Below are 23212 nucleotides of genomic sequence, written 5' to 3'. Positions count from 1 at the left end.
TTTGTATCAAATAGAGAGAATTAAAATAGTGGGGGGCCTCTGCTCCTCCCTTAGAAACGTCCAAATGGTTTTAGTCCAGTGCTGTGAAATAATGGAAGTAAATTCAGTTTAACCACAGTAAAAATATTGCTCATAAATGGACAAATTATAGTTCAAAAATACATTTAAATGCAGTGATATTTGTAAAAAATTATGCAACATTTGTTGAGGAGGGCCCTGTGTAATATTCTTTCTGGGGGCCCAAAATCCCTAGCTAGGCCCCTGATATGCATGCTACAGTTACGGCGGTTTTGTTGCTGCTCTCCTTCATTATCTACCCTGACACCAGAGGTGCAGATGGATGATGCACACTGAGGACATTTATTTCTTGCATATTTGTGCATACGATCCAGAAACATCGCTAAAGCAACAGGCGTTAGTAAGACGGGTGACCAAGAGCACGGCTCTGCTGGAGCTCCAGAGATCCCCGTCCTGCATAAAGAATGACAAATACAAGAGAAGAGTTTTACTTTCAACTTTATGCATTTTTGAGAATCACACAGTAATCAAAGACATGATGGTGTAAGAAAAGGCACTGTGGTTAGTTTATCAGGACAGATCCCTGAAAGTCCACATCCTGATATTCATCTTTAGGCAACAACAGTTCAACCCAACAGCAACAAAAACAACATCAACATGCTAATGTCTGCAGCTGCAAAATCATCCAATCAGCTCCCATCAAACATCCACCCGCCTCCAGCTATCGCTCCGTTTCCCTCTCAGTCCGTCTCTACAGCAGAGTCGATCTTCTCATCCATTGGTCTTTGCTCACATCCTTGTTACAGTCTCATCTCTGAAACGTCCTTTAGAACCCCCTCAGACAGAAACACGGCCACCAGCATGGCTGAAATGTCCTTTAGAACCCCCTCAGACAGAAACATGGCCACCAGCATGGCTGAAATGTCCTTTAGAACCCCCTCAGACAGAGAAACATGGCCACCAGCATGGCTGAAATGTCCTTTAGAACCCCCTCAGACAGAGAAACACGGCCACCAGCATGGCTGAAACGTCCTTTAGAACCCCCTCAGACAGAGAAACACGGCCACCAGCATGGCTGAAATGTCCTTTAGAACCCCCTCAGACAGAGAAACACGGCCACCAGCATGGCTGAAATGTCCTTTAGAACCCCCTCAGACAGAAACATGGCCACCAGCATGGCTGAGGTTTGTTAATCCTGTCACAGAAATATGAGAACACAGCTGAGAGCTTCAACTTCAAATAGCACCAAAATAACTTTAAGGTTGTCCCAGATATGTGAGCATTTTACATTTTCGCTTTAGTGATCTAACATGAGCTCAATAGCACCACAAATCAGGTCTTCATCATCTGATGAAGACTGTCAGAAAGAGAGAGACACACAAAGAAGTGCAGGAGATGAGGAAGGGTGTGGTGACCCCTCTGCCCCCCGTACACCTGAGTACCGTCCCGTTCTTTAGCATGAGAATGTCAGATAACATGCAGGAAAGGACAGAAACTGTCCATGCTGCATCTGCTCAACATTTCTGTTTCAGCTCTGAGAAGTTATCCTTTTAAAAGTCTGAAATCTGGTGCTTTTATTTTGAAGGCTGTTTTAGTGACGACAGAGCAGAAGGTGTTGTTGACGGCCATGATCTCCACTTTAAAACAACGTCAGAGGAAAGTTCTCCTTTCTGACAGTTCTAGCACTTTCTTCATCGTTCATGTCTGAGCAGCAGAAACTAAAACCAGACCAGACCTGCACCGTCCTCACACAGGAAACCATCCAATCAGGATCATTCTGGCTCTGGCTTCTGCTGACCGAGGGCATGATGACCATGTGGCATTACATTTAAAGTCTTTAACCCTTTTGTTGGATAAATTTGCCAAGTCTGTCAGTCCAGACCAGTGATGCTCAACGTGTGGCTCTTTAATGTCTTAATATGAAATATTATTCCACAGCATACTTTAAAAAAGGGAACCTTTCTGCCCTTTTTCACCATTTTTTTGCTACTTTTCATCCATTTAAGCTACGTTTTGTCATTAACTACCACTTTTCCTACTTTTTTGCCCATTGTGGCACTTTTTTTGCAACGTTTTACCCCTTTTTTTGCCACATCTGTCCCATTTTTGTCTCTTTTCACCATTTTTTCTCCCAATGTTGACCCATTTAAGCTGCCCTTTGTCATAAAACACCATTTTTTCCTAGTTTTTGCCCATTTTAGCCAATTTTATCCCATTTTTGCCATTAAATACCACTTGTTTCCTTTTTTTTTTGCTTGTTTTTGCCACTTTTTCCCATTTTGCCCTTTCTCACCATGTTTTACCACTTTTCACCCATTTAAGCTGCCCTTTGCCAGTAAATACCACTTTTTCCTAGTTTTTGCCCAGTCACTTTTCATGCATGTTTTTGCCACATTTGGACCATTTTATGTCACCAATAACTCATTTTTTGTCACTTCTCACCTGTTTTTGTCCCCTTTCCCATGTTTCTTCCCCATTTTCACCCACTTTTGTTGCTTTTTTTACCATTTTTGCCACCTTTAACTTATTTTTATTGCTACTTTAAGCTGTTTTTGCTTTAGACTGTGGCTCTGGTGAAGGTATTTTTCAACAGTTTGGTTGAGCAGGGTTGAGTAAAACTGGTCCAGACCAAAATGAAATCAGCCAGCGTTGATCTTTCTAGAAGGGTTAGCTTAAAGACGTGGCTGTAGTTCTTTGTCCTGATCAGAATCCTCCACCTCTACATCTGTTTCCATCCATATCTGACTTACAGAAATCTGTCCTGACTGGACCTTCACCCTCGCCCCTCGCCCCTCTCCTTCATCCCTCTGCCCTGTTGTTCCAGGAATGTAAAAGCCCTATTCATCACAGATTCAAAACTGTCTACCAACAGTGCACACTAAAAGCCTGACTTTATTTAGAAAAATAGAAAAGAAATCCAACAATCTTTAAAAATCAAAGTATCTACAGATCATGCATCCAATCTAGGACGTGGACAAATGAAAAGAGAAGACTCAAAGCCATCAGAGTTGCAGCTTCTTCCTTCGTTTGCTCTTATTGGAGCTCTCTAGGCTTACTATGTTTGACTTTGAGAGTCAAACCCAATATTCAGTCCTGTTTATTCATTTATGAACTCAGCTGTAATGGATGAATCGATCACAGATAATCAGCTCCAGGATTACAGGATCCATTTAGCTTTCCCTTTAGTGGTGAAAACTTCACAATAATGTCCACAAAGACTGGCACAGTTACAGGGTAACAAACCAGTAACTCACTGACCGTTAACCAGTTTTAATTGGTGATTGATGACTCATTAATCGGCTTCTTTATGGTTTCCTAATAGTTAACGAGTGTTACGTACTTAAATACGGTCAATGAGGACTCATTAACCTGAGTTAACAGGTAGACAGTCTCTCCTCACATTTATAAAGCAGTAGTCCTCAAACCTTTAGCCCGGGGGGCTACCGACGCGTATCTAAGGACCCACCTGGAAAAAGGCACATTCAGAATAACATACTTATCACCTGTTTCATCGACAGACAAAAAACCCCATCTCGCTTCCCAAATAAGAGCTGTGTGCCACCCCTAGAGAGTCCCAAACCCCGGGTTTGAAGATGGTGTAGAAAAGTACCTGATTACTTTAAACCAGTGTTACTCAACGCGTGGCTGACTGGTTTATCTTTGGTAAAGATTTGTGGCTCTTTTATGTCTTAATGTGAAATATTATTCCCCCAGAAACCCTTAAGAAGGGAAACTTTGACCTCAGAATCATCCATGTCAGGTCACATTAATCAGTTAGTTTCCCACTCTTCTACCTCAGGCTTTCACTCTCAACTATATCTTTTGTCTATATATTTCCATTGCCCTAATTTGCAATTTTGCCCCTTATTTCCATTTTTCAATTGAAACTTTAAATCAATTTTTGCTGCTTTTCACCTATTTAAGCTGCCTTTTTATGATTAAATGACAATTTTTCCCCTTTTTTTTTCAACTTTTTACTGTTTTTGCCCAGTTGAGTCACTTCTTACCTATTTTTGCTACTTCCTCCCATTTTAGTCACTTTTCACCCATTTTTACCACTTTTTGCTGCTTTTTGTAAATTTTAGTCACTCTTTACTCATTTTTGCTATATTTTTTGTGCTTTTTGCCCTTTTTAATCACTTTTTACTTATTTTTGCTGTTTTCTGCTTTTTGACCATTTTAGTCACCTGAGCTTATCTTTTGTCACTTCTTACCCATTTTTGCCACTTTTTTTCAGTGTTTTGACAATTTTTCCCACTTTTAACTTATTTTTATTGCCACTTTAACCCATTTTTGCCACTTTTGACCACTTAGATTATGGCTCTTTCAAATATACAGTGCTTAACACATTTATTAGACCACCACCCAAAGTAAGGTTTATGCCACAGCTGCATCATGAAGTGCTTTAATGTGGACTCTTTCATTTGCAGTCAGCTCTCCACGTTTTACCATTTTGAACAGGAATGAGGAATTTCAAACTGAATTCACCTTTTTTTACTCAAATTTGAGCCGGCTCGCTGGGCTTCTCCGAGAAGTCAGAAATGAATCAAGCATAACATTCAACCACTAAAACTCATTTTTCTGTTCAGGGATGACAGTAAATAACTATAATTTCACATATTCATCAAGAAATATTAATGTACTTTACTATTTTTTTCAGTTTTATTGTAACTCAGTGAATTTGAAAATTCATGGATAACAATAATAATTCTATTTTAGCATTAAAAATATCATTTGGGTTAAAGAGCTTCTACATATTGGTGTATTAACCATTGCAGAAACACAAAAATGATTTAGGTAATTACCATTGTTGTTAATTTAGGGCAGCTGTGGCATTAACCTTACTTTGGTTAGGGTTAGGGTGGTCTAATAATTTGGTAAGCACTGTATTTGTCAACAGTTTGCCTCTTTGGTTGAGTAACACTGCTTTAAACTGATAATCATAATGGGGGGCTCCTCAGTACTACAGCAGCTAACAGAGGGTTGGCATCCCTTTCCTTCAGAACACCCCATGGCTTTAGACTGCTTCACATGGACACCCAGAGCCAACCCTGGCCATTTCGGTGCCTGAGGCAAGATTCTGGTTGGGTGAAAACTCTGGGAGGATACCTGGAGAGATGGGGCATGGGCCGGGAGTTTGCCAAATCAGCATCTGCTCCCATTCTTGACCAGGACCTGTGTCCACAGCCATCGTTTTTGCACAGGCAGTGCTTATTTTCATGACAAAACGGATATCATCCAGCTTTTCTGTGTAGTGAGCGTAGAAACACCCTGACATCAGCTGTGATTTTCATAGTTGAAAAGACTTAAACTGTCAGAACAGTGCTGCTGTGATAAAGTCTAATGCAGAAAGGGGTTGGGCTAATGTGACCTGCTCTGTCAACAACAATGGTGACCACACTGACTCGTCTTTTTTAAAGGTGAAATTTCCAACTTTGGACAATGTTGTAATTCAGTCGGTATTGCTCAGAGAAGTTGTCTTGAACTAAAGTTGTGGGTGCTGCCAGTAAAAAGCCCTCTGTATCTTTAGTTCAGCCCTTGATGATAACTTATTCATTAGACACTTATCCCTGCTGCAGAGTGGAACTTCTTACTAAATGCTTACTTAAAACTTGTTAATTATTTTCTCATGTTAAGCAGTTTGTTACCCAGAAACTGTGCCAAATATTCATGTACCTTACTCTGAAGAGGCGCTACTTTCTCCCTTTGTTTCATGACTATTTAAGCAACTACAAAGCCCTGCCACTGAACAACCCCAACTCAAAGTCTGCATCAGTTCCAGTTACACGTCTGCACTCTTCCTGGAACCAAATCCTCTGGCTTTCCTGTTGAAGTCCTTGTGCTCTTCCTCTTGGTTTTTGCGCTTTATCAGCCCTCGCTCAAACACAGCTGCTATTTTAGTAAGCGGCTTCTCTGCCGCCTCTTTCAGCTTCCTGGCGTCAAATCGAGGGCTGTACAGCAGAATCGGCAGACGGTTGACAAATGATGGGACCTCTGTTTGACTGTCTTTAGTGTCTTTGGATGCTTTTTTCTCCTCTGGCTCTTTCTTGCTGGAGTTGATCTGTTGCATGATTCTTTCCTTGGTGGAAAACATTTGAAAGAGGAGGGCGTCCCACATTTTCAACGCCTTAGGAGCGTTTTCGTTCTTGACCATCTCCTGATTGGAACATTGGTCGGACATTTCTGTGCCTCCTAGGTCTGCTTTCTCTTTGTTGCCACCAGAATCGACTTCAGCTTTGGCCTCCGGCTCTGGAAACTGCGGTTCCTCCGGTTCTACCACCATGTGTTTCTTGAGCCGCGTCCACCCGCTGAGCTTTGCCTTCAGGCCTTTTGGTTTCTGGGTTGCTTTGGGCTCAGCGGGTGCAGAGGCGGTCTCTGCTTTAACTGCCTTCCCATCAGCAGTTGAAGATGCAGTTGATGTCGCTGACTTCGTGGAGGGTTCGGCTGTCGTAGCTTCCTTCGATGCCGCTGCAGTTTTGGTCCTCAGAGTGTCCTTGTCCTTGAGTCCAGCTTTTTGCTGAGATGGCGGTGACATTCCTCTGTTTGGAGGCGGAGCTTTGACAGAGACTGAGGCCTGAGGCAGAGAGGCAGGAGTGGCAGTGTCAATCACAGCGGCTGTAACTATGGACGCTTGTATGACAGTATCTGTTGCTGGCTTTGCGGGGGAATTGTTCTCTATTGGTAGCTCTGTTGAAGGCTGAACATTACTGGGGTGCAAGCTAGTCTTAACCGGATCTGGGGGAGACTTTGACAAACCATTTGTTATAACTGAGGGCTTAGATTCTACAGCGGCAGTCGAGGGTCTTGATTCAACCTGCCTAGAGAGGGATTGGACTGGTAGAGTGGGCTGACAAGCTGAGTCCGTTTTTGGGGCTCTAAGATTGGTTTTAAGTGCGGATGACTGACCTCCGTGTACTTCTACCTCAGCACTTTTGGTTGGGACTGAAACGTCCTTAACTGCTGCGACTTTTGTTTCTGGTTTTGGGGTCATTTCTGACTTTGCTAGAGGCTGAACAGGGGCGTTATTTGGAACAGGTGACATAGGGAGGTTTCTCTGGTCTTTAACAACGGCTGCCAGTTTCATTTCTCTGGTAGGTTTGGGAGAAACTGGCACTTGAGGAGACTTGGGTACTGTTGAAGTGTAGGATCGAATGGGTGTACTGGATCTTGGATCCAGGAGAGGGGAGGCCCTCATTGTGGGCACATTTTTCATTCCTGTTGGCGGACTAAGTGGGATTTTAGCACCTCCTGAAGTTTGAATGTTATTTTGCATAGACTTCTGTTTTTCAGGGATTGGTTCCCTTAATTGTTTCACTTCTGTCTGAGTGATCAGGGAGTTCCCTGACATTTGGGCCCTGTCTTCGCGCGATAGGATCTCACTTTGAGCTGCAAGGGTTTGCTGTTCTACACTGAAGCTAGATTTGCTAGCAGTGGCATGACTAGTCAAAGAGGAGGCCGCAGTGTCAGGCCTAGATGTTGTAGGTGGACTTGGTACTGGATTAGTCACCATAGCTGGCTGAATTAAATGAGGTTGTTCTGTTCTGTTACTTACAGCTCTAGTCTCTGCAGGATTTGGCTTTGGTACAGGACAGGTACCGCTAACATGATGTGCATCAACAGGTTGCTTTGGAAATGTTTGACTCTGAGGTCTTAGTTGAGGGCTCTTTGGTAAGACGTGCCTCATGTTAGGACTAGACGGCATCAGAGATTTATTAATCTGCACCTTATTGACAGAAGGTTTATTACTTACTGCTGGGTCTGTCATTAAAGATGAGATAGCTTCTGTAAGAGGCTTGTTGTTTTCAGGAGTGCTGTGAACATCATTCAGATTAGATTTGTTGCTCTGTGAGGTTTCTATGATAGGTTTAGCTTGTTGGAAAGCCTCGATACTTCTCGATTGTCCGGGGGGGAGGGTGTCCAGAGAGGACTTGCTAGTAGATGTTTTGTTGGGCGGCTTTGCTTCGATGTCGGGCATATTTGAAAGGACAGAAGTCGGTCTTGCGTCTGCAACAATGTAAGGTGTGTATTCTGCTCTGGGAGGCATAGGTGGCAGATGCTCTGCTGTTGTTTTTCCAATCAACAAGCCTTCTGTGTCAGAGGTTGGCTTTGGGGTTAATTTTGCATCTAGTGGTGTGTTCCTGGCTTTGTTAGAGTCTGTATTTTTGTTAGTGGGAAGTCTGGCTTCCACAGTTACTTTGCTTGGCAGCACTGCATCTTTAGTGGTGATTGGAAATCTGGTTTCAGTTGCTTGTTGGACCACTATGGTAGAGTTTGGGTGAAAATTTGCTGCTTGAGTCATGTTTTCCTGGCCAGTGAAGCCTACAGTTGTGACTGGAAGTGGGTTCTCGCTTGTTTTGATTATCTTCGATGGCTCTAGTGTGTCTGAAATGTTGGGCGTTTTGGTTGCAGTGATGGAAAGGTCAGAGAGTAGGGTCTCTCTGGTGGGTTTACCTGCTGTTGAGGTGTTTATAGCAGGTGCTTTGGAGACACCTTCTCCATATAAAAGGACTTTTGTTTCTGCACTGAGTTGCTGGGTTGTTTTAGTGCTCTGGGTGACTGCTGACACTGTGCAGATGCCATACTGTGCAGAACACACTGATGCTCTAACAGGCTCATGAGGCAGAACTGATTCAGTCACTTTTCCCAAGGTTTTGGAAATCTGTGTTTTCTCAAAGATGCATTCTGTCATGGGAGATAAAATGCTGCCTATGTTTGTCTTTTTGAGTAGAGTAGTCTCGCTACTAGCTCTAACAAGCTCTTCCCTTTGCTTGAATACAGGTACGTGAGCAGCTGCCTGACTAGGATGTGGTATTTCTGGAAATAACTTGGTGGCTAGTGCACTGTTTGTGTTTGCACCACCAGAGAATCTGGGTTCTAACCCAGCTTTAGAGTTTGAAGGTGAAGTGCTACTGCTGTTTGTCTTTCTGAGTAGAGTAGCCTCGCTGCTAGCTTTAACCTGCTTCACCAGCTCTTCCCTCTGTTTAAATAAAAGCATGTCAGTGGTTAGTGGCATTTCTGAAACTAACTTGGTGATTTGTTGGTTTCTAGAAATGAATGCACTGTTTGTGTTAGCACTTTCTGGGAGTTTGGGTTCTAACTTGGGTCCTAACTCTGCTGTATGAGCAGCAGTGGAAGATAAAATGTTACTGGTGTTTGTCTTTTTGGTTAGAGTAGCATCGCTGCTAGCTTTAACCAGCTCCTCTTTTTGCCTTTCCAAGATTAGAGTACCATTTGTGTTGGCACTTTGCAGGAATTGGGGTTCTAACTCAGTTGCAGGAGATTGAACAGCCAACCTTTTATGGCCTGCTAGATCTTTGACAGGATTGGCTGTGACTGGGACATTGAGACCATTGACTGTTGATGGACTGATGCCACCAACACTTTGGCAAGACTTTACTAGAGCTATCTCAATTTCCCCCGGGTGTTGCTCTGAGTTTGTAACCTCGGGATCTGATTTCGAAGGTGGCTTTTTAAGATGGTTGCAGTTCTCAGTGATGTCTATCCCTTTTGCACTATGCGGTGGTTTTGCACTGGAACCTTTCACTAAAGGTGAGGAAGATTTCAGGGGATTATTGCTGTCAGCCAGGCATGGATTTGTGTTCAGAACAGCCGCACTTTGTGTGTGTCCCTCACCTGCTTTGGGAATTGACATTGAAGCCTCGGAGTACGAGGCTTTTATTGTGGGAACTTCGATTGTGGATTGTTGGATAGTTTTCTGTGCCAAGCCAGAGGGAAGCTCAGGTTTTATTGTGCCCACCATAGCTGTTTCAATTGAATGTGCTCCCATGATACTATGAGCTTCAGACTGGTTTTCCTCCAAAACACTGTCACTGCAAATGACGATCCGCTCAGCTGGAAGCTCAGGATCCCTCAGTGATGAAAAAATGTTAGTACTAGGAGCTTCTATCGGAGACAGGAGATCTGGCTGTCCATTGGGTTGTTTTGTTGAGACTGTAGGTTCATCTAAATCTACATCTGGTTGTGTTTGGTTTGCAGATGTTTCATCAACCCTGGGGGGTACAGGGCTGTGACGTGAGGGTGTAGTCCTTATCCCACCGTAGGCTACATACTCAGCTGGAGTAAGTCCATAGTACATGGATCGGGATTTGGGCTTTGAGGCCGCTAACGTCATCTGAGTCTCCAAAAGCGACGTCAAAGACTTGCGTGCCTCGACTACAGGTGGACGAAAGGTGGCGTTGAGGGGGCTTGGACTGGCCGGGGTTTGCACTGAATTCACAATCAGAGGGTTTAAAGTCTTCGGGGTGGTGGAAAATGATGGCACCTTTGGCAAAGATGAAACTTCGCTTTCAGAAATTTGCACTTTTGAGATGCCTGGCTCCATCGGTGGTGGTTTGACTTTAGCAGATGCCTGTAAGTTCACACTTGATGCTGAAATATTTCTGGGATAGAGCTCTGCATGTTTTGTATTGCTTGCTTTACTTTTAATTTCTATCTCTTTATAGTTCCTTCCTTGTTTGATTAAAATGACATGGCTTACTTCACTCTGTTTGGGTTCTTCTTTTGCACTCAGTGCCAGGGCTTCATTGGGAACCACGGCTTGTGAATCTTGAGAACAGTTGAAGGCAGGACTTGGAGCAAACAAAAGAGGGTTAGGTTTGGATATTTCAATAAAAGGTGTGGATACTCGAGCTGGTGTACAGGAGGGCGTCTTAGGTCTTCCAGATTGGGACCTGTATATTGAGAGATTATGATCAGCTTTCACCGCTGGCACAGCAGATGACAAACCCTGGTTGGTTTGGTTTAAAACGGTCAGGTCCTGCATGGAGGGGGGTTTGGAGATCTCGTAAAAGGTGGCCTTCGATGTATAAATCCTGTTTTGTGTGGCCTCTGGCTTTGTCTCTTTCACTGCCTCAACAAGTGATATTTTTGAAGCCGTTATCTCCGAGGACATATGGTTTGAAAGAGAGTTGCCGTTATTGGTAGGTCTGGCAGTCCAAAACACTGTCTGGGTCTGAGCGTTGTCCTGTGGGCTGGTGTTTGTCTCCCTCTGGCTGGGGGTGAAAGGTTGTGTCTGAGAGCTGGATGCTGATAGCAGCACTGGAAGAGGAGGTAGGTCTGCAACTTGAGAAGGTGCCAGGCCCAGGCAGGAGTTAGGGGTGGCTGGGGATAGGGTCAGGCTGTGAGTCGATATTTTAGTGCTGGACTGCGACACAGCAACTGGGGGAACTGTTGTGGCTGACCCATGGGAATCTGGTGTCATGTTTACATTGAAGGCAGAAAGATGAGGGGTCACTGGAACCTGCTCGGGCAGCGATGGGGGAGGTGAAGCTGAAGGTGGCATCATGAAAGGTGTCACATCATCAAATAAAAAGGAAGAGCACTCGTACAGTGGGGCCACCTGTTCTTCTGACGTCCTGATTTGAGCTCTGGAGGGCTGAGGGGGGAAGCTGCATGTTTGGCTGTAGGGACTGCTCCCAGGATGAGGGAATGCAGGTGCAGGGTGATTGTAGAGCGAGCCAAAAGGGAAACCGGAAAGTGAGGAGTCTGCAACGTAGACTGAATCTGGCGTCCTTGGAGGGCTTGACTGGTCGCTGTGTTCGAGGTCTGTGCTCGCTTCGTTGACAGGCGACAAGCAGGATCGAAAGGGGACGGGTGTCTGGGAGAGGCTGCCTTTTTTCTTGGCTCTCTTCTTCTTGAGTTTCTGAAGCCTTGCGTTATCTTTGCCCGGCTTTGGCAGTAAGGGCGGGGGATACTGTTGGGAAAGGTCAGGATCCAGCCCGTTACTGTAGCCGACATCCATCAGCATTCTAAAGGCCTGCAAGACAAAGATGGACAAGATTCATTACTATGCATTTCCTACAACCAACAGCTACTTTGGGTTTAAATGACCCAGTAAGGAGGTGGGTTGGAACTTGGTCTTTAACTTCTAACCCCCAAAATCTAATCAGTTCATCCTCAAGTCAGAGTCGAGCCAGATTTAAAGATCATCCCTAAAATGTTCCTTCAGATTTTGTGTTTAGAAGGACGGTCCAACTGACAGACAGCTGGATGGACGGACTATGTCACTGAAATAAGTGAAGCCAAAACCAGGTTCAGGGCTGAAATAATTAGTGTACTCAAGACTTCACTATCCGAGACCAAGACTAGATTAAGACGAAGCCGATGCTTTTCCTCACCGGGGATGGGGTGGGAGTAATCGGCAAATGCCGATGAGGGGATGTGGTGGGGGTTTCAGGGGTGGTCAATACACGACGTTCGGTCGTCTGGTGAGACTGAAACTGCTGTGTGTCTGTGAGCAGACACAGCGCCATGAGAGTCCACAAAGCAGCACATATCGAAGCTGTTGCTTTTCCTCATGGTAGCCGGGGTTGGAACATGATGGGGGTTGCAGGGGTGGTCAAAACACGAATATTGACGGAGGTAGCGGGAATTTTAAAAAAACACTGTGGAGGTAGGGGCAGGCATGCTAGAAGCAGTGGCGGTGGAGGCCTCCTGGTGATGTCAGAATATGCAAATTAGATGAGTGAAATTATTCCCATCACAAACTTTGGGTCATACTGAAGAGTTTTCTCATTTAGAGTATGCCTTTATCTCTAACCACTTTCAAGCTTCTGCCTTTTGAAAACTTGATATCACAAGAAAAAAATGTGGCGCCCAAAGAGTTAATATCTGAAAATGAGATGTTGGTCTAGATTAGTCAGGTGAATGAGGCCTAAAGTAAGTGTTCAGAGGGATTTCTGACTAGAAATAAGATGGACTGATGTCTGAGTTTCTGCAGGTTTGTTGTTTTTAATGAAGTCGAAGAATAGATCAGTGCTGGTCTAGACCAGTCTACATGGAAAATCCCACATCTGGCCAGTCCGAGACCGAGACAAGACTGAGTAAAAATGCTCTGGAGTCTGAGACAAGACCAAGACATTCAAAATGTGGTCTTGAGACCGTTCTCAAGACCAAGACCGTTCTTGAGTACAACACAATAAATAGATGTGTGATGTATTTGAATGTCCTCCTGAGACCTGAGCCTTCTTTAGTAGAGCATTTTTAGTTTCTACCACTTGTTTGGGATTAGTACTGTCTGACAGGTTAATACATCAGCCTTGTTGTTGAAAAGGAATTTCATGGAAGTTTTCCTTTCCAAACCCCCCCAAAAATTAAAATAGTCCTCAAACCTTTCAGGGAAACTTCCTCATAAAGCCTTAAAATTACAATAAAAAATTCCATGCAAATTCATGAAAAATTTCAAGCAAATTCTCCAAATATAAAGTCAAATTCCCCCTTAAATTTCTTGGCAAATTTTCAAAATGTTCAAAAACATTCCCTAAAATTCCATGAAAATGATGGAAACATAACCCCCCCCAGCAAATTATCCCAGAATTTCAAACAAATACCTTAAACTTAAATGGACATTATTTTGCACAATTATCTCACCCATTCTAGTACCAAAAATGATTACTATAATGTAAAGAAACCAAAATGTAATTCCTTATATGTGGACGCAGGGTCTTTGGAGGATATACTACTATAATATGTTCAGTTCTATAGAAAACAAATATAACTTGCCACGAGATGTTTCTAGATTAACGTCTTCCACATTTAAAGCTGGCTACATTCAAGATGATTTTTGGGACCTTAGACTCATTTGACCCCCGTATGGCTGAAAAGTATATATAAAGTGTATATATGTATATATATGTGTATATGTATATATATATATATATATATATATACATACACATATATATACGTAAATATAGATATATATATGTAAAAACATATACATATACATACACTTATACATATATACACATAAACATATACACATACATATATATACATATACTTATGCATATACCTATATATACACACATATACATACATATACACATATATATATATATACATATATATATATATATATACACACACACACACACACACACATACACTTATACATACACATACAGTTCTTAACAAATGTATTAGTCCACCTGTCATATCTGTCTCAGAGACCATCCAGCATCATGAAGTGCTTTAATGCGGACTCTTTCATTTTCAGTCAGCTCTCCACGTTTTACCATTTTGAACAGGAATGAGGAATTTCAAACTGAATTCACCCAAATCTGAGCCGGCTCACTGGGCTTCTCTGAGAAGTCAGGAATGAATCAAGCATAACATTCAACCACTAAAACTCATTTTTCTGTTCAGGAATGACAGTAAATAACTATAATTTGACACATTAATCAAGAAATACTATTTTTACAGTTTTTTGTAAGTCAGTAAATTTGAAAATTCATGGATAACAATAATAATTCTATTTTAGCATTAAAAATATCATTTGGGATAAAGAGCTTCTACATATTGGTGTATTAACCATTGCAGAAACATAAAAATGATTTTGGTAATTACCAGTGCTGTTAATTTAGGGCAGCTGTGGCATAAACCTTACTTTGGTTAGGGTTAGGGTGGTCTAACATTTTTTAAACATTGTATACAATACATATACAGTGCTGAACAAATTTATTAGACCCCCACCCAAAGCAAGGTTTATGCTACAGCTGCCCTAAATTAACAGCACAAAGGCTGACGCCGAACATTTTTAGTCATAGTTTTTGTTGATGAAATTAACAGTGTACCAAACCCTTCAAAAACCATAATCACAGTTTAACTATCAAAGATATTTGTTTGGTCATAAATTTCCTAAGAATGCGTCAGAATTACTCATTATTTTCTCTCTTTTACAGGCGAGCAGATCTATGAAGACTTGTGAGGCGACTCACAGACTTGGACCTCTGGTTTTATAATAAAGAGCGGATTTAAGCCACTTTCACTTCATCTCCTGATATTTTTAACTGCAGTAAATCCTGTTTTGATGATTTTTCCCCCTGAAACTTTGACATCTTTTTACACAGAGCCTGTATTTGTTCTCGTTTACTCTGATAACCTCCTACTAATCTGACCTGTACTCTCAGAACGAGTCTATCTTTGATTGAATAAATGTGATTATAAAAATTGTTGTTGTTTCATTTGTTCTGTCCGTCTCAGTCTCAGCTGCTCTCCAACCGTTCTGATTGAACCCGTGCTAAAGGCGCTGAGACGGTCCACAGCTGGCTTTAGAAAGAGCTCTCATGACAACAGCCTCATTAGCGGGTTTCCAGACTCTTAATTGGATCCTTAAAGATGCTGCATGGCTACAAGGAGCATCACTATTGTAAATAGAAAGGCATGTAAAGCTGCGGCTACTTTAAACCATGACAAACTACTCATGAAAATAGTCTCTCAAGGAGACAGGCGGATTTAAAGCTGACCTCTGCAGGAAATAAAAGCCAATCCAAAGAAAGACCATCGGCACATACAGGAGGGTGATCAGGTTCATGCTGGGGAGGAGCTAACATGCAGAGCTAAAGATGCTAAAAAGGTTAGCTTCCTCCAAATTCTTTTCACTGACATCACAAGCAAACAGTAGGATGACCTTAAAGGTCAGAGGCATCATTATGTGAACAGCCATGAACATTCAAGGATAGTCATGTACAGACAAGGCCGTTCATTAGGGGGATAAATGGGAGAGCTTTCTGGGGCCCAGCCAAACTGGGGGCCTATGGAGGTCAGGAAAATCATGGTCCATTGTAAAGTTAGCTAGATATCCGTATGTTACATTTAACCTGAATAATAACCACTCTTATCATAGCAGATACTTTTTTTAAGTCATTTGTGCCGTAGTATATAGTCATCTTAAAAATGGAAATCCCTTTTCTTAAAAACAAGATTAAATAGTAAAAAAAAAAAATGTCCCAAATAGGTGGTGGGAAAGGTGGCAAGTGGTAAAAACAGGCACAAAAAGTGGTACAAGGGGATAAAAAAGTGGCAGAAATAGGTTTAAAGTGGCAAAAATTGGTGAAATTGGATTTAAAAGTGGGAAAATGTGCTTTAAACTGGCAAAAATTGGTCAACTGGGACAGATAAATAGGCAAAATTTGGTAGAAATGGGTTGAACTGGTCAAAATGGGCATGCCAAAAAGTTAGATGTGGTAGAAATGGGCAAATACAGTTGAAACCAGAAGTTTACATACACTTTATAAAAAGGCACATAAACTTTTTTTTCTCACTGTCTAACATTAAATCAGATTAAACTTTTCCTGTTTTTGGTCAATTAGGATTACCAAAATTATTTCTATTTGCTAAACGCCAGAATAATGAGAGAGATCATTTTTTAGACAATTTTTTATTATTTTCTTGAGAGTCAGAAGTTTACATACATTTCATTAGTATTTGGTAGCGTTGCCTTTAAACTGTATGACTTGGGTCAAATGTTTTGGATATGCTTCCACAAGCTTCTCACAATAGTTTGCAGGAATTTTGGCCCATTCCTCCTGGCAGAACTGGTGTAACTGAGCCACTTTTTTAGGCCGCCTTGCTCACACATGCCTTTTCAGCTCTGCCATAAATTTTCAGTGGGATTGAGATCAGGGCTTTGTGATGGCCACTCCAAAACATTGACTTTGTTATCCTTAAGCCTCTTTGTAACCAGTTTGGCAGTATGCTTAGGGTCATTGTCCATTTGGAAAACCCATTTACACCCAAGCTTTAACTTCCTGGCTGATGTCTTGAGATGTTGCTTCAGTATTTCCACATAATGTTCTTTCCTCATGATGCCATCTATTTTGTGAAGTGCACCAGTCCCTCCTGCAGCAAAACAACCCCACAACATGATGCTGCCACCCACATGTTTCACAGTTGGGATGGTGTTCTCAGGCTTGCAAGCTTCCCCCTTTTTTCTCTAAATGTAACGATGGTCATTATGGCCAAAAAGTTCAATTTTAGTTTTGTCAGACCACAGAACCCGTCTCCTTCCTGAGCGGTATGATGGCTGGACATTCCCATGGTGTTTATACTTGCGTATAATTGTTTGAACAGATGAACGTGGCACCTTCAGCCATCTGGAAATTGCACCCAAGGATGAACCAGACTTGTGCAAGTCCGCAATTCTCTTCCTGATATCTTGGCTGATTTCTTTTGATTTCCCCATGATGTTACACAAAGAAGCAGTGTGTTTCAGGTGTGCCTTAAAATACATCCACAGGTGTGCCTCTAATTAACTCAAATGTTGTCAATAAACCTATCAGAGGCTTCCAAAGACATGACATCATCATCTGGGCTTTCCCAGATTGTTTAAAGGCATAGTAATCTTAGTGTATGTAAACTTCTGACTCTCAAGAAAATAATAAAAAATTGTCTAAAAAATGATCTCTCTCATTATTCTGGCATTTAGCAAATAGAAATAATTTTGGTAATCCTAATTGACCAAAAACAGGAAATGTTTCATCTGATTTAATGTTAGACGGTGAGAAAAAAAAGTTTATGTGCCTTTTTATATAGTGTATGTAAACTTCTGGTTTCAACTGTATTGGCATAAATGCAATAAAAAGGGGTTGATAGTGATGATAATGGATCAACAGAGACAACAATATACAAAAAGTGGCAAGAATTGGTTTAGAAGTGGTTGAACAGGCAGTATTGTGTAAAAATGGGTAAAAATGGGTTTAGAGTGGCACAAATGTGTTAAAATGGGCAAAAATTATTGGTACAAAGGGACAAAAATGGGTTAAAATTTGGCAGAATTTGAGTAAAGTGGCAAAAATGGGTCCAAATTATGCAAAATTGCTAAAAAGTGGCAAATAGGAAAGAAAGATTGAGAAAAAAAATCATTTCAAAAGTAGTCATTTTTTGAAGTTATCTGGGGACCCCCTCTTAGTGTTTCGCGACCCCAAATGGGGTCCCGACCCCCAGGTTGAGAACCACTGATTTAAAATGTCCTTGATAAGCCATAAAAATCTAAAAATCATAAAGAGTAAGATTTCTTTAAAAGTCGGGGGTTAATTTGTATTCTCTTCCATATCTTCAATTTTGCATTTGAAGATTATGACTCATACTTATGATTTTGACCTTTTCAACTCATAATTTGGACTTTATATGTCACATTTTTATCTTTCAGATCCCCGATTTAAAATTTTGAGTCATATTTTGACCTTTTCAACTCCTTACTTTGGCTTTTTAGTCCCATATTTTGACTTCTAAATAGATTATTTCAATTTTTTCTTCATAATTTGACATGTTTAATTCATAATTTTTACTTTTTATGTCATATTTTGACCTTTTACACTCCCAATTTTAAATTTAAATCATATTTTTAACTTTTTAGGTCATCATTTTGAATTCTAGCTCATATTTTGACATTTTCAACTCCTAATTTTGGCTTTTTAATCCCATATTTTGGACTATCAGACTCACAATTTAAAATTTTAAGTGTTATTTTGACTTTAAAACTCATGATTTCAAATTTAATCTCATATTTTGACCTTTCAAACTTATTTCAACTTTCTCCTCATATATTTGCTTTTAAAAATATCATTTTTCAATTTTTAATATCCTGTTTTGATCTTTTGAACTAATAAATTGGAATTTTTATCTCAGATTTGAGCCTTTAAACTTATTACTTTTTTGAATTTCCAAATGATGTATCATCAGTGCTGCTTTGTCATATTTTATTACTGGTGAAAATGAGGTTGACAGTTTATGGTTATAAAGGTGACCCTGTTAGTCCCTCAGGTTAGACCTAAATCCAGAATCCGGCCCCTGCTGCTCTAATAGTTTAATCAAGGCTTCCAGTTTTACTGTGTTTGATTTACTTCACAAAGCTGACGGATGCTCCAGACCCCATGTCTGTCATCAGGCAGATCCATCAAACAAAGCTCCAATCTGCAATAACTGTGCAGGTCTGAAATGGATCTAACCAATCAGCATCATTCAAGGAGGAGGAGGAGGCGGGGTTTAGCTGCAGTGGAGGCTGATAACAATGGCTGCCTGCAGCGTTAAGCTGGGATGTAGCTATAGCACCAGGTTTTATCAGAACTGGACCACTTTTTTTTTTTAATAAAGAGCAAAGAACCACACTGGAAGGTTTCTGTGACTGAAAAGATGTTTTCACTCTCCTGACCTTCTTTGGCTCCAGTCTGCCATAGTTAGAGGTGGGGTTTATTTGTACTGGAGCAGCTTTAAGGAACCTGGATCTGATGGGCAGTTAGATGAACATAAAAACTTCTCTGAACAGGGTTCAGCATCATAACATCAGATCAGCTGATCTCAATCAGGTCCTCATCAGTTGATGGCCAGCTGGTTTGCTCCAAGCATGCTATTGGCTAACCACTCTCAAGCCGCTCTCTCTGCAAGCTGCTCTCCCAACTCTCCTCCACCCCAGCTCCTCCTTCATTCTGCACCTGACCTAACCATGCTCTGCTCTGCTCTGCTCTGGGTTTGTCGCTGCCTCTCTCCCTGCCCCAGGCTCTCCTTATCGGCGTAGGTGTGTGCTGTTTCTGCTTGATGCTTTCCATGCAGGCTCGTGGAAGGGCAGGGTGTCCCAGAACAGCCACACTGCCAAATACAAATAGCAGCAATAAGTGCAAACTAAATGCTATTTAAGAAATGTTTATATCCACAAATCATGTTTGTTCCTGGACAAAGCAGTCCTGGCTAAAAAAAAAAAAAAAATATATATATATATATATATGTATATATATATATATATATATAATATATATAGTAAAAGGTTTAGACTCAGTCAGAATGGACAAGCAAGCCCTGAGGTTTAATTCAAGAGTGAAACGTTCAGATATTCTAGATTAAATATATTCAAAGAAAAAATCAGACAAACATCTAAAATCCTCTTTCTCTAAATGCTGTAATATCTGGGGGAAAAGAAGTGACAGCTCAGTGTTATGGTCACATTTCAGTCCAATAAAACAACTTTAAATTCATAAAATGAAGCTTCAAAATCATGAAAAATGAGGCAGTAAAATCTGTTCCAGGATGGTGTGGGCGTGTCTGTTGAATGAGCTGAAGCCACGCCCACTCAGGAGAAAAAAAGTGAAAAAAAAAGTGGAATTTAGTGGCAAAAGGTAGCTTAAATGAGTGAAAAGTGGCATAAAATGGTGAAAAAGGGGGAAAAAGTTTCCCCTTTTTCAGGTTTTGTGGGGGATTAATATCTAAAATGAAGACATAAAGAAGCCACAGGTTGAGTATCACTGGTTTTTAGTGTAACTGTTGGTATCGGCTCATCTAAAGCAGCAGCGCTGTCCCCTTTCTGGCTGAATGTTTGAGTCTCTGGGTGACAGTAGGAATGGTCCTGGGTCTAATTTTAGACAGAAGGAAATAAGAGCAAACGTCCTGACACCCAGCACCTGCTGCCTGCTGTCCCGCGATCACAAACAGCCTCAGTCTGCTGGAAATCAATCCCAGGCCCAAATCCTCTCAGAGCTGCTCTGACTGGGAGCTTAACCTCCACTTTCAGAGGGATTTTTAGCTCCAGATTCTACCAGAGCCATGTCTGGACCAGTTTAAGACAGAAGCTACAGAATTATCTCTCAGTAAGGACATTTTCTGCTCATTCAACTCAAACTCTGAACGTAGAGAATCTGCAGCCTTGTTTGAAACTCTCCATGCTGCTGATTTTCTGCTGTTAAAGTCAAGTTTAAGACTTTTCCGTGTTGTCAAAGTGACTCCTGCAGCAAGGAGGCCAGCTGACACACGAGACGCCCCCCTTTTAAGGCTCTGGGGTCGGATATCTGGGAGGTTTCCATTGGAGCAGCTCAAAAGAGGAAAGTATAAGATTAGCTTTGTGATAAAACTGTGCCATGACCTCAATCCATTTATCTTTAAAGAAGTGGATTAATCAGAACAGAGGGTGAGACCTTCACCAATCATCAGCCTTATAAACCCAAACAGACATACCTGGAGAAGAAATCAGCGCCGCTCGTGTTTGTGAGACAGCTGCAAAGAAAATAAGTGTACTGTCAGAGAGAGGCACAAAGACCATGAAAGAACAGTGATCCTGTGCATGTTTGCGTTTACCTGCTTCATGCTTTAATTGAACTAGAATGTGCAGAAACACACAGAAAAGTAAATACGGCTCTGCAAGCTCTTCCTCCCAGGGGTAAATCCTCCGATATGCATCATGCGTTTAAGATTTCAGCTCGTGCACGCGCTTCTATCAAATCCTATGCATCATTGGCAGGTTAGCACCGGGCTAATGGCTGCGCTCCATGCTGCTGTACAACCAGCGTGTCAATCAACAGGCACTGAATTTGACTGGTTTACCTTCGATGAGCGGCTGTTGGGGCAAACTGCTGTCTGCTTGTTAATCCCGGCTCAGGGTGCCACACGGCTCATCCTGAAGTGAACTGGAGCCTTAGGGAGCGAGCCACAGCGCTCACGGCCGCTCCAAAAATAAAACTGTCGCCTTCAGTCAGTGTTGCAGGGCCAGATGGGGGTTTCCAGGCTACCTGAGCCGGCTGAGGAGGTGCAGCCCCTACAGGCCGACCTGTAGGTAAACGGCTCACCTGAACACAGGTGATCCATTCTGACCAGCAGAGAGGTCTGGTCTGTAACACATTAAGTCAATGAGGATCCTGTTTCTGTAGCCTCTGTTTACAGCAGCATCAACCAGAGGACAGGTGTTATACCTCTGTTTGAGAGTGAAACTGTGGGACAGTTTAAAGGTGGAGCTGAATGAAGGGCCGTTTTCGAATCGGCCTCCTGCATACTCCCTCCACACGCAGTATGCAGTATGTATCGCGCACTGCGTACTGCGTTCAACAGTGTTTCCATCCATTTACGTACAGAAAAAATCTGTTTTTATTTGATTTTTGGGAATTTTTACAGCTGTTGTTTTTAGCTTAGCATGTACAGTGCAGTGAAAGGACACACCTGACAGCACCTTTCCGGCCGTTACTTGCCGTAATGCAAACAAAGACAACAGTGACCTTATTACAACTTATTTCGCTATAGTACATGTTAAAAAAGTAAGGTCACTTCCATTTGTAACCATCAGCCGCTGCAGTGAAAGTTTCGCCACTCTCCCCCATTATGAACTCTGACCCAGCGCTTTGCATTGTGGGTAACAGTAAGCAAAGCAGACTGGTCCGATGCATACTGTGAAATCTTCTGGAATCAGTACGTCATCCGGGTATTTTTGGCATACTGCAACTTTAGCATTTGTTCGCATACTGCACACTACATTTTGGGCAAATCAGTACGCACTGCTAGTATAGCAGGCGAGTTCGAAAACGGCTAAGGTCTAGACCAGTGATACTCAACGCGTGGCTTTTTTATGCAAGAATACCTGGATGCAGCCGATGACCTCCACTTCACACCGGAAGTCAGAAAATCGCCGCCATATCTCGTCTTCTAATACCAGAAGTCACTTGAGCTTAACATCTTCTTCATTGTTTTCTCCGTGTGTCGCCGCCATGTTAATATAGGCAGGTCTGTCACATAAAGAAATACAAGTAGAGGAGAAATTTTCGAGTTGTCGAGCTAACAAGCACAGCAATAAGGTTACATTAATTTTGATGAATTGATTTATGATCCAAATTCAGGTATCACTGAACACAGACATAATTTGCGACGGGAGACTGGCTGGCCGGACGGCAGCATCGCCGCCATGTTGCCAGAGGCAAGTCCGCTACGTCATTCAATACAGTAGACAAGGACTGTGCACGTTTTTCGGAATAAAAACTCAAACGACGGGATCACATGGATTTTAATGAATCATTTATAATAAATGATCCGTGTTAAAATAATAACTGGAAGTGAAACATTAAAGCAGAATCTGCTTTCTTGTATTTTCTCAGTTAAATGAAAAGACGTACTCCATGATTTAAAATAAAATAATTTTATATAAAATACAGTTTCATATATGTATAGATATGTTTTAATTTGAATCTATTTATACATGTGTGACCTTTCCTAACTTGTTCTGTTGCTGCTGTGATATAGAGGACAGGAGGCTGGATGAGTGGAGCTCTTGGTCTGGTTCATTCTGTAAACATGGGACAGCACACACAACCATAACAGGAAGTTATAGTATTCAAATAAAAATAATATTCAAATAGTGGTATAATTTTTCAGTTAAAGGTAAATGTTTCATAAATAAAATACACAAAAAGTAACAAAAATACCTCTTACAAAATAAAATACTTTGGAGATTCTGTAAGAGTGGGATATATTTACACAGTATCTCGTATCACATTAGCAGTTTTCAGACCTAAAAGCATGATGTTCACAGGCCAGAGCTCCTGTTAGCATTGTAGAACCAAAATTAAACCAATAGCACCATCTAGTGGTGAAAACATGCCACAGCAAACGTGCATCAGAAACACATTAAACTGTCATTTTAAACAGC

At 41.6% G+C, this 23212-nt stretch overlaps 3 protein-coding genes across 9 annotated transcripts in view; 1 reads left to right on the top strand and 2 right to left on the bottom strand.

Annotated features, from left to right (window-relative positions):
* The window catches only part of LOC121507337 (nicotinamide riboside kinase 2-like), a 5758-nt gene extending 549 nt beyond the window's left edge, over positions 1-5209 (bottom strand). The window contains exon 1 of the mRNA XM_041783623.1: positions 5069-5209. Within this exon, the coding sequence (XP_041639557.1) occupies positions 5069-5209 (141 nt within the window). The remainder of the gene's footprint in view (positions 1-5068) is intronic.
* Positions 1-14980, top strand: part of LOC121508157 (lymphocyte-specific protein 1-like) — a 53894-nt gene extending 38914 nt beyond the window's left edge. For all 4 annotated transcript variants that reach the window (XM_041784772.1, XM_041784764.1, XM_041784780.1 and 1 more), the window contains one exon: positions 14721-14980. In XM_041784772.1, coding sequence (XP_041640706.1) covers positions 14721-14746 — 26 coding nt within the window. In that variant the 3' untranslated portion in view covers positions 14747-14980. The remainder of the gene's footprint in view (positions 1-14720) is intronic.
* On the bottom strand, positions 4768-21266 carry LOC121508123 (mucin-17-like). Of its 4 annotated transcripts, XM_041784702.1 has the most exons (5): positions 21127-21266; positions 20761-20799; positions 19261-19404; positions 9652-11794; positions 6281-6592 (listed from the first exon to the last, which is right to left on the bottom strand). In XM_041784702.1, exons 3-5 carry the CDS (start codon positions 19261-19263, stop codon positions 6414-6416), a joined length of 2325 nt encoding a protein of 774 aa, XP_041640636.1. In that variant the 5' UTR covers positions 19264-19404; positions 20761-20799; positions 21127-21266; the 3' UTR covers positions 6281-6413. The 4 variants fall into 4 exon arrangements, with proteins under 4 accessions (XP_041640629.1, XP_041640608.1, XP_041640618.1 ...); XM_041784695.1 differs by having other exon boundaries at positions 4768-11794; positions 19256-19404; XM_041784674.1 differs by having other exon boundaries at positions 4768-11794.
* Between the last annotated feature and the right edge of the window lie 1946 nt (positions 21267-23212).

The sequence above is a fragment of the Cheilinus undulatus genome, linkage group 1, assembly GCF_018320785.1.
Source record: "Cheilinus undulatus linkage group 1, ASM1832078v1, whole genome shotgun sequence".
NCBI lineage: Eukaryota > Metazoa > Chordata > Actinopteri > Labriformes > Labridae > Cheilinus > Cheilinus undulatus.
The sequence above is the reverse complement of the archived record's forward strand: the minus strand, read 5'-3'. Positions and strand labels throughout refer to the sequence as shown.